Consider the following 11,068-nt stretch of genomic DNA (forward strand, 5'->3'; position numbering starts at 1 on the left):
AGTAGTGAAAACTTATGTAACTTGTGAACAAGTATAGCTGAATATGTCCATCTTTGTTTCTTTGACAAATGTTATAAGCTAGAATGATTTTTCTCTTCTTTGTGTGTATCTTTAAGTGTCTGCTGTGAGGGTGCTTTCTAATGGGTCTATGAATCTCTGGTTTGACAACCTTGTCCCATCCGAACCCATCCTCCCACATCAAAAATAAGAATATAATAAGAGGATATTGTCATCCTGCTGACAAACAGTGATTACTAATTGTCTATACTTCAAGATAATTCTTAAATGCCTCACTATTCCATGATCTGGTCCATGACAATAAAGTCTCTCTCTTTCTCTCTCTATCCATCTCTTTTCTGCTCATTCACTCGCTCACAATTTGCTCTCTCATGCAGCAATTATGAATTGCTTTCCTGAAAATTTCAAGCTGTTTCAGATCTCTGTGCCTTTGTTCACTCTGGTTCATCTGCCAAAAATACCTTTTCCTCCTCCTAATTTACATTTCAAAACATATCCAATCATTATCTATTCTCTGATACATTTACCAAGCATTTCTATACATTCATTTCTGCTATGTGTGTCTGACTGAATACGTACTTGTGTCATATTGCTTTCTTTTTAACATTTGGGGTCTCAGCTTATAATAAAATTTCAACAGGATTAAAGAACATTTCATAAAATAGTCAGAAATTTTAAATGTAAAATACACTGGCGAGCCCAAAATGTGATATTCTTCATCAGTGTGTTCCACTCTAGTGGTTAAGGACATGCCTTTGTAGTCAGCCCTGGGCTTTACGATTCTGATTTTATCACTGTCTAACTTGAAAATATTATTCAATCTAGCTAAACCACAGTGTCTTCTTTGAAATTAGATTAACAATGTGTAATTAACATTATTTTGTGGATTACACGGGATATTGCTTGAAAAGAACTTCCCAGCACCTATTAAATACTCAGTAAATTATTGTTAGAGGATTTTCTGAACTGTGATAGTTAGTAAGACAGTTAGTAAAGATAGTAAAATAGTTAGTAAATGATGCCATCTAACTAACTACCTTAGTAAATGGCATCACCTCTAGGTAATAAGCTCTATATTTGAGATTCCTCCTTGATTTCTTTCTTTCTCTCACCTTCCATATCCAACCCACCAATTACTGTTAAAGATTCTGCTTCTAACGTGTATCTTAAATCCACTTCTCTGGAACCACAGTATCTAAGTTCACTGTCGCCTATTCTGAGTAGCCTCCGACTAGTTTCATAGCTCACAGCTCACACTCTTGCCTCCAAGGAGTCCATTTTGCAATGACAGAGTTATCTTTCCATTGCATAAATCATATCATGTCCCATTCACCTTTGATCTTTTGCTTGTTTCCCAGTGCTTTTAGACCACTGTTCCGATCCCCGATTATAACCTCTGGGGTCCTGCACCTTCTGGCCCTGCCTTCCTGCCTTTCTCCTTGACTCCTTTCCCATCCATCACAGCACGGCAATCGTACCTCCTTCAGCACAGCTCCCTCCCACCTCAGCCCTTCAAAGAGCTGGGGCCCTAGAATCTTTCCCAGCCTTAGTATCACCTCCTCAAAGGTCAGAGGGACCTTTCCTGATTACTTTAGTGTTCTGTTTTGTCTGTTAACCTTGATAGAAAATATTTCCAATTTTATAATGTATCTCCATCTTTGTTTGCTTATCTTTAAAAATCTCCACTCAGTGATCCCCACCTTCACTCCCAAGAACGTCAGATTCCCTGAATGCAGCCCATGTTTACTTCGCTCACGGCTTTGCCTTGGATCACAGCAGCTCCTCTCCTCCCTCCTGTTAGCATATTCTTACCTTCATCCCTGCTCTAATATGGGGGAAAATCCCCTTTCATGATTATTGCTATTAGTTTATATACAATTTCATTTACATTAACTCATTTGGATTTTGATCCTCAATGAAATAAGCTGAATAAATATTAATATTCACATTGACAACAGAGGAAACTGAATCTCAGAGAGGGTAAGATTTCAAGGTCATAGCAAATCCGTGGCAGACCTTAGACTTGAATGAAGTCCAGGGGGTCTTTAATACCGAAAAGCCCAAATCTCTGCTACTCACTTTCTCATGTACCTCACAGGTGATGACAGCTACTCTCTATCTCCAGGGATAGTAGATGAAAATAATAGCATGTGAAGGACAAAGCAGTTGTAAGGAAGAACTTCCAGAGCTCTGGGTAGGTGGTGAGACAGGAAGGTCAGGTGTATCTTTTGGAATTGGCAATTGTAAAGTGTCAGACGGTGCAAGGTATTAGAAGGAGCATGGGTTTTAGACTGAGACTTCAATGTGATTCCTGCCCCGGTACCAGTGACAGCTTGGTCAGTTACTTAATTCCTCTCCAAGACACGATTTCTTCATCATTAAAGCAGATATTATCACGCACACACACACACACACACACACACGGCTATGTGGAAATTAAATTATGTTGTGTGCCTCACATACCCAGTTCATGGTCTGAACTATAGTATGTATTAATAAATGATAACTGTTACTGTTACTGATAGAGAAGACAAGGATGGAAAAATATAGCTGGACCAAGGAGTCTGATCAAATGATTTTTCCTCCCCAGGAGACCTAAGCCCTGTGTCTCCAATATGGAACTGGAGAACCACACACGAGTCACCAAGTTCATTCTGGTGGGATTCCCTGGGAGCTTGAGTATGCGGGCAGCCATGTTTCTGATATTCCTTGTGGCCTATATTCTGACAGTTGCTGAAAACGTGATCATCATCCTATTGGTACAGCAAAATCGGCTACTGCACAAGCCTATGTACTTCTTCCTGGCCAACCTGTCCTTCTTGGAGACTTGGTACATCTCTGTGACTGTGCCCAAGTTACTGTTTAGTTTTTGGTCTATGAACAACAGCATCTCTTTCACACTCTGTATGATACAACTGTACTTCTTCATTGCACTCATGTGCACAGAATGTGTGCTCCTGGCCGCCATGGCCTATGACCGGTATGTGGCCATCTGTCGTCCACTCCACTATCTGACCATAATGAGCCATGGGCTCTGCTTCCGCCTCGCTCTTGGTTCCTGGGCCATTGGCTTTGGCATCTCCCTGGCGAAGATCTACTTCATCTCCCGCCTCAGCTTCTGTGGTCCCAATGTCATCAACCACTTCTTCTGTGACATCTCTCCAGTACTTAATCTCTCCTGCACAGACATGTCCATAGCTGAGTTGGTGGACTTTATCCTGGCACTGGGCATCTTCCTTTTCCCACTCTTTATTACTGTCCTGTCCTATGGATGCATTCTGGCCACCATCTTACGCATGCCCACAGGAAAGCAGAAAGCATTCTCCACTTGTGCCTCCCACCTTGTGGTGGTCACCGTTTTCTATTCAGCCATTATTTTCATGTATGCTCGACCTCGAGCTATCCATGCCTTCAACAAGAGCAAAATTATTTCCATCTTCTATGCCATTGTCACTCCTTCTCTCAACCCTTTCATTTATTGCCTAAGAAACCGAGAGGTCAAGGAAGCTCTGAAGAAACTGGCATATTGCCAGGCCAGCAGATCTGACTAGTCAATTGCAATTGATTAGAAAGAAACGTTGAGTGGGAGTCTGTATGTCTTCCTCCATCCTTTCTCCTTTAATGACTCAGTTAGGACATTGCCCATGTTAATATGACATCACCATGTCTACATCAATCTCAGGCTCTTGGGTGTCTGCATCGGGGCATATGGTCAGTGCTCTAAGGCCATACACCTTCTAGAGAGCTAGAGAAAATAATTCTCAATGGTTGTGACCCCAAATGGGGTTTCTAAGACTGTGAGTAAATTTATAACCAAGTTGAGTAGGAAGAGAGATGGTGATGGGTGAGTTAGCTGTTTTTGGATCTGCCATACACTAATAGCTCTGGGGCCAACAAAATAGATGGTAGCTTCTTGATTTCCCATCTTTCTAAGACAGAGGTAGCAACTCCCTCAACAATTTCATTCTTGATGTTGTGCTGGGAGTGAATTTTGGTGGCAGAGACTGCTTCTTGAGTTTTTGCAACACTTTTTGCAAGCACTTACTAACCTGTATTAAATGCCTTTCTGCTTAAACTAGTTAGAGTGCTTTCTTTTATCTGTAAGTAAATTGCACCTTACACAATTGTGTTTTGTCTTCTGATATAACTCACACAGTTGTCTTTTATTGAATTTTATATTTCCCTTCTAGGTTCCACAATGTATCCTTTAGTGGGTGAACATAAAATAGATGATACATAAATATCATCAAATATATGAATTGCCAGATAATAATTGCCCTCATTACTTCTCTTTTCTTTTGATCTTGATATTCTCTTGTTTCTTTCTCTCTTTTATCTTCTCTTGGTTTTCTGCTTTCTTCACACTCATCTCAGAGATAAGTAACAAGGTCAGTTTCAGGAACTGACAGAGATTTTCATTCCATGCCATAGTGATTCTCAACTCTCCTTACCTATATATCTAACACCTTCTACACACACACTAGAACCTCATTGATCAAATGTGCTTTACACCCATAGAAGGTACATAGATTTGCTCACTCTTGGTTCATACTTTTGCCAATAGCAAAGAGAGATATACTTTTAAGCTGTATTCAACATAGTGGGCCAACATTAGTGGGAATTTAATTCTTTTATTGTAACAGCTTTAAACAGTAGAGTTTCTTGCATTAATAACATCTTTTAGCTAAGAACAAACCACACTTTCAAGAATGCTTTCTCTTTCTTCTTAAGACACGCTAGTCAGAATTATTTGTTCCATTTTATAAACTTCCAGGACAGATGTTCAAGGAAGTAAATAACACACAACCACAGACAGTGGGGAGCAGAGATCAAAAGTCCCAGTTCCCTGAATCCAAACCTGGGTCTTTCTCTAGTGAATGGGCTCTCCCTAAAGAGAAAACATACTTCTTTAGAAGCCGAGTATGAAAGCCAGAAGCCGAGTATGAAAGCCAGTTGTGAAGAAATATAGTTGGAATTATGAATTGCTATACCTGCAGAACAGTAATAAAATAAAAATGAAAAAATGTGAATTATAGGTCCTAGAGGAAAAAAGAAACAAAAATAAAATTGTTTTAGGGAATACATGTGCAAAAGAGAACAATGCTTAAAAATGGAAAGGATTTAATGTTTGCTTCTGGAATGTAGTTTGGTCCCTTGATGCAATAAAGAAGTTGTAATGAATATATTTCTATTTAAAACCTAGACACACAAAAAAGAGATCATTTTCTGAAAACTTCAAATGAATCAAAATACAATGGCATAGTCATATAGGGATATTAAATGTGTGCATTAAGAAAATAAAAGACATGTTCAGTAGGGATTAGGAAATGAAAGATAAAAAACTCTGGCCACAACTTGAATTTTAGCCCTGCATATATGTTCCACCATGTGACCTTGGCCAACCCATCTATACTTTTGGAAACACTGAGTCTTCATGTGTAAAACAGGAGTAATAATAGTTGCTTGGCATTTCTTACACAATGGTTATGAGGATCAACTACCATAATGGAAAAGACATTGATTGTTAAATATCTTGGGCAGTCCAAGCTGCTACTAGATTAGGGTTTGCATGGGAAAATGGTTGGGAAGGCTATGCTCTCTGGACCTGTCTAAAACCATTCCACACCTACTTGACTCCACATACATAACCTGAGAGGCTGTAACTATCAGGGGCAGTTTATTTCTTTATTATTCCTCATGAATATCTTGGAAAGGGAGAATGTAGAAATAGGGTTTCCTGGTGAATTCTATTGAATTTTTTTTCAAATAACAGATGGAATATTGAACTCCTTCCCCTTTGTGGAAGGAATACCTAAGTGCACACGGTTAGCAAAGCAGACGATGGAGATCAGACCAATGTAGAAATCTGCCTCAACAGAGAAAATAATTTTTAGTGGATTACTGGTTAAATTCATATAGAAACAAGCTATTTCTAAGGTGACACACAAAGCAAGCTAGAAGTTTTAGGGCATTTGGTGATCTTGTTGGGGTAAGCATCATAAAAGGCTGGTAGTCAGTTTTAGTAGTTTATCCAGAGAACATGCCCTGAAGATTTGATTATCACCAGCCAAACTCATAAGGAAGCCCACAAAATAAAATATAAATATATATTAATTACACATGCAGTATATATTTTAAATCACTATATTTATTCATTCATTTAACTAATATATATTATTAAGGATCTATTACGTACATGTAGGGATACGATAGCAAAATATTAAAACCTGTTACCTTTGTGGGCAGAAACAGATAGCAGATAATACCTTTGTGTGTGTGTGTGTGTGTGTGTGTGTGTGTATACATTGTAAGGAGAGTTGAGAATCACTATGGCATGGAATGAAAATGTCTGCCAATTCCTGAAACTGAGCTTGTTACTGATCTCTGAGATGAGTGTGGAGAAAGTGGAAAACCAAGAGAAGATGAGAGAGAGAGGAGCAAGAGAATATCAAGATCAAAAGAAAGGAGAAGTAATGAGGGCAATTATGATCTGGCAATTCATATATATATATATATACACACACACACATATATATTACATACATACATAGTGCAGTAGGTTGAATGATGGCTCCCAAAAATATATTTTCACACTTTCAACATGGAACTTGTGATTGTGAACTTATTTGAAAAAGGAAGAGTCTTTAAAATATAATAAAATTAAGGACCTCAAACTGAGACCATCCTGGATTATCCGAGTGGACCCAATGTCCGATGACAAGTTCCTTACATGAGAGAGAAGAGAAAACAGAGAAGGGGATGTGAAGGTAGAGGTAGAGATTGGAGTTATGCATCCACAAGCCAAGAAATACCTTGGGCCACCAGAAGCTGGAAGATACAAGCAATGATCCTCCCTGGGAGCTGTCAAAGGAAGAAAGCCGTGATGACACTTTGATTTTGGACTCCTGGCCTCCAGAACTATAAGACAATATATTTCTGTTACTTTAAGCTACCAAGTTTGTGGTAATTTGTTATGAAAACCCTGGGAAATAAATACACATCCCAATTTTGGTGGCAGTAAGTGCTACAGATGGGGAGGAAGAAAGCATGAGAGTATATTAGGAAGTGCTGCTGGAGATGAGAAATTTTAAAGAAGATGGTCACAGAATCACCAAGTGAGAAAAAGGTGTCCGAGCAAAAACCTGTAGAAGCTGAGAGAGTAAGATATGTGGCTACTTGGGCAAAAAACATTCCAGCTAGAGAAACAGCAAGTGAAGATGTGGAATCTTGAATAGTATGTTTGAGGGAAATTGAAGAGACTGAGAAGCTAGAACAGTGAGAAAAGAGTAAGGAGGTAAAATGGTTTGGCTCTGTTTCCCCACTCAAATCTCATCTTGATTGTAATCCCCACATATCAAAGGGTGAACCTGGTGGGAGGTGATTGCATAATAGGGGTGGTTTCCCCCATGCTGTTCTCATGATAGTGAGTAAGTTCTCACAAGATCTGATGGGTTTAAAAGTGTTTGTCAGTTCCCCTCTCACTTTCTCTCTCTCTCTTGCCACCATGTTAGATATACCTTCCTTCCCCTTCACCTTCTGCCATGAGTGTAAGTTTCCCGAGGCCTCCCCAACCATGTGGAACTGTGAGTCAATTAAACCTTTTTAAAATAAATTACCCAGTCTTAGGTAGTTCTTTATAGCTGTGTGAAAATGAATTAATACAGAAAATTCATACCAGGAGTGGGGCACTGCTATAAAGATACCTACAAAGGTGGAAGCAACTTTGGAACTGGGTAATGGGCAGAGGTTGGAACAGTTTTGAGGGCTCAGAAGAAGACAAGAAGATGTGGGAAAGTTTGGAACTTTCTAGAGACTTGTTGCATGGTTTTGACCAAAATGCTGATAGTGATACAGACAATGAAGTCCAGACTGAGGTGGTCTCAGGTGGAGACAAGGAATTTCTTGGGAACTAGAACAAAGGTCACTCTTCCTATGCTTTAGCAAAGAGATTGGCAGCATTTTGCCCCTGCTCTAGAGACCTGTGGAACTTTGAACTTGAGAGAGATAATTTTCTGGTGCCTGGCAGAAGAAATTTCTAAGCAGCAAAGCATTCAAGATGTGACCTGACTTTTTCTGAAAGCATACAGTCATATCTTTCATAAAGAGATGATCTGAAATTTGAACTTACATATAAAAGGGAAGCAGAGAATAAAAGTTTGGAAAATTTGCAGCCTGACTATATGGTAGGAAAGAAAAAGGCATTTTCTGGGGAGAAATATAAGCCTGCTGCAGACATTTGCTTAAGTAACAGGAAGATGAATTTTAATCACCAAGACAATGGTAAAAATGTCTGCAGGGCATGTCAGAAACGTTCATGGTTGCCCCTCCCATCACAAGCCCAGAGGCCTAGGAGGGATAAATGGTTTCCTGGGCCGGGTCCAGGGCCCCACTACTCTGTACAGCCTCAGGACATGGAGCCCTGTGCCCCAGTCACTCCAGCCATGGCTAAACGGGGCCAACCTACAGTTCAGGCTGTTGCTTCAGAGAATGCAAGCCCAAGCCTTACTGGTTTCCACATGGTGTTGGGCCTGCGGGTGTGCAGAAGACAAGATTTGAACTTTGGGAGCCTCTGCCTAGATTTCAGAGGATGTATGAAAATGCCTGGATGTCCAGGAAAATGTCTGTTGCAAGGGTGGAACTCTCATGGAGAACCTCTATTAGGGCAAATGCAGAGAGAAAATGTGGAGTTGGAGTCCCCTGACAGAGTCCCCACTGGGGCACTGCCTAGTGGAACTATAAGAAAAGGGCCACCATCCTCCCGACCCCAGAATAGTAGCTCCACCAATGGCTTGCACTGTGCACCTGGAAAAGCCACAGGCACTCAATGCCAGCCCACGAAAGCAGCCACAAGGGCTGTACCCTGCAGAGCCACAGGGGTAGGGCTGTGCAAGGCCTTGGGAGACCACCTGTTGCATCAGCATGCCCTGGACATGAGGCATGGAGTCAATGGAGATTATTTTGGAGCCTTAAGATTTAATGGGTGGCCTGCCAGGTTTCAGACTTGCATGGGGCCTATAGCTCTTTGTTTTGGCCAATTTTTCCCATTTGGAATGGGGACAGTTACCCAATGCCTGTACTCCCATTGTATCTTGGACATAACTAACTTGTTGATTTTACAGGCTCATGGAAGAAGGGACTTGCCTTGTCTCAGATGAGACTTTGGACTTGGACATTTGAGTTAATGCTGGAGTGAGTTAAGATTTTGGGGTACTGTTGGGAAGGCATAATTGTGTTTTGAAATGTGAAAAGGACATGAAATTTGGGAGTCTCCAGGGGTGTAATAATATGGTTTGACTCTGTGTCCCCACCAAAATCTCATCTTGATTGTAATCCCCACTTTGTTGAGGGAGGGACCTGGTGGGTGGTGACTGGATCATGGAAGCAGCTTCCTCCATGCTGTTCTCATAATAGTGAGTGAGTTGTCACAAGATCTGATGGTTTTAAAAGTGTTTGGCAGTTCCCTCCTCACTTTGTCTTTCTCCTGCTGCCATGTAAAACATGCCTTGCTTCTTCTTTGCCTTTTGCCATGATGGTAAGTTTCCAGGTACGTGGAACTGAGTCAATTAAGACTTTTTTTAAATGAATTACCCAGTCTCAGGTAGTTCTTTATAGCACTGTAAAAACAGACTAATACAGCAGGGTAGGAGATAAGATAAGAGAGGCAAGAATAGGCCAGACACTGTTGAACCTGTAGCCAATGTGAGAAAACGCTGGGTTTTACTCTGAAAGAGATGGGAAACCATTGGTAAGTTTAGAGCAGTGGGGTGATATGATCTTTTTGCTTTAAAAGGATCTCCCTAGCTTTTGGTGAAGAACAGACTTGCATAAGGCAAGGGCAAGAAAAGAAATAACATTTATGAATCCATTATGGTATCATGGTGACACACAATGGTGGATTTGACGAACAGTAGTTGTGGAAATGGGGTGAAATGGTGTGATTTTAGATATCTTTTGAAGATGGTGACAATACAGCATGTATATTCAGTCCATGTGGACCCACTTGATAAAATATTCAGAGCACACTTTGTGAAGAGCTCTCATTAGTCAGATTTTGCTGCAAGCAAACCACCCCAAAACACAGCAGCTTAAAATTATTAAGTTTGAAGTCTGTAGATTTGCTGGGCAGGTCCACTGATTATATCTGGGCTTGCTCACGTGTCTGCAGTCAACTAGCAGGTCACTGGGAACATGCCTGTGAGGTCTTCCCTCCACCTGGTCTCATCCTCCAGCAGGCTGTCCTGACTTTGTCACATGGAGATCAAAGTGCTCTCAGAGAGGAGAAGCTTGACAAACCTCTTAAGGTCTACACTCAGCATTCACATTCTATTGGCCAAAGCAAGCCCATATTCAAGAGGTAGAGCAATAGACTCCACTTTTTGATGAAAAGACCTGAAAAGAATTGTGGCCTCTTTGGTAGTCTGTCACAGCTTTTCCCTGAAACAAAATAAATTTTAAAATGACCTTTTCCAAATTATTTTCCACTGCTTTTTTATAGCTGGTAACAGATGCAACTGATTTTATACATGTCACTATGAATTTTATAGGAGGTAACTACAAATATGAAAATAGTACCTCTATAACACTAACGGAAAGAGACAATAAACCTGAGGAAGCACGAAAGACAGTATCATTTACAATTTTTAAAGTTTTCATTTAAGTAAAAGTACTAACATCCTAAGTCTACAGCTCAAAGCATTTTCACAAATTGCACACAGCCCATGAAACCAGCACCCACATCAGGAGAAAAAGAATCACCAGAAACTACACCCCCATGTGCATTTTCAGTCATAATTCCAAGAGTAACTGTTGTCCTACTTCAAACAGCAGAGGTGGATTTTGTGAGATATTTTCGTTAAAAAATTGAATTACACGATATGCAATCCTCTGTATATAGCTTCTTTCACTCAATTTTATGTTTCTGAGATCTTTCCTGTTGTTACATGTAGTTGTTGATAACAAATTCTTATCATAGTATAGTATTTCACTGTGTGAAAATACTATAATTAGTCAGAATGGTGATTACTGAAAAGTCAAGAAACAACAGATGCTG

The 11,068-nt window shown here is 40.2% G+C and overlaps 1 protein-coding gene across 1 annotated transcript; it reads left to right on the forward strand.

Moving 5' to 3' along the window:
- Positions 1–2,571: 2,571 nt before the first annotated feature.
- OR6B1 (olfactory receptor family 6 subfamily B member 1) lies at positions 2,572–3,605 on the forward strand. Its single transcript, XM_017893736.1, has one exon. The coding sequence runs from the start codon at positions 2,634–2,636 to the stop codon at positions 3,567–3,569; it is 936 nt and encodes a 311-aa protein (XP_017749225.1). The 5' UTR covers positions 2,572–2,633; the 3' UTR covers positions 3,570–3,605.
- Positions 3,606–11,068: the final 7,463 nt, after the last annotated feature.

This window comes from Rhinopithecus bieti, unplaced genomic scaffold (assembly GCF_001698545.2).
Source record: "Rhinopithecus bieti isolate Rb0 unplaced genomic scaffold, ASM169854v2 scaffold_23862, whole genome shotgun sequence".
In the NCBI taxonomy this organism is placed as follows: Eukaryota; Metazoa; Chordata; class Mammalia; order Primates; family Cercopithecidae; genus Rhinopithecus; species Rhinopithecus bieti.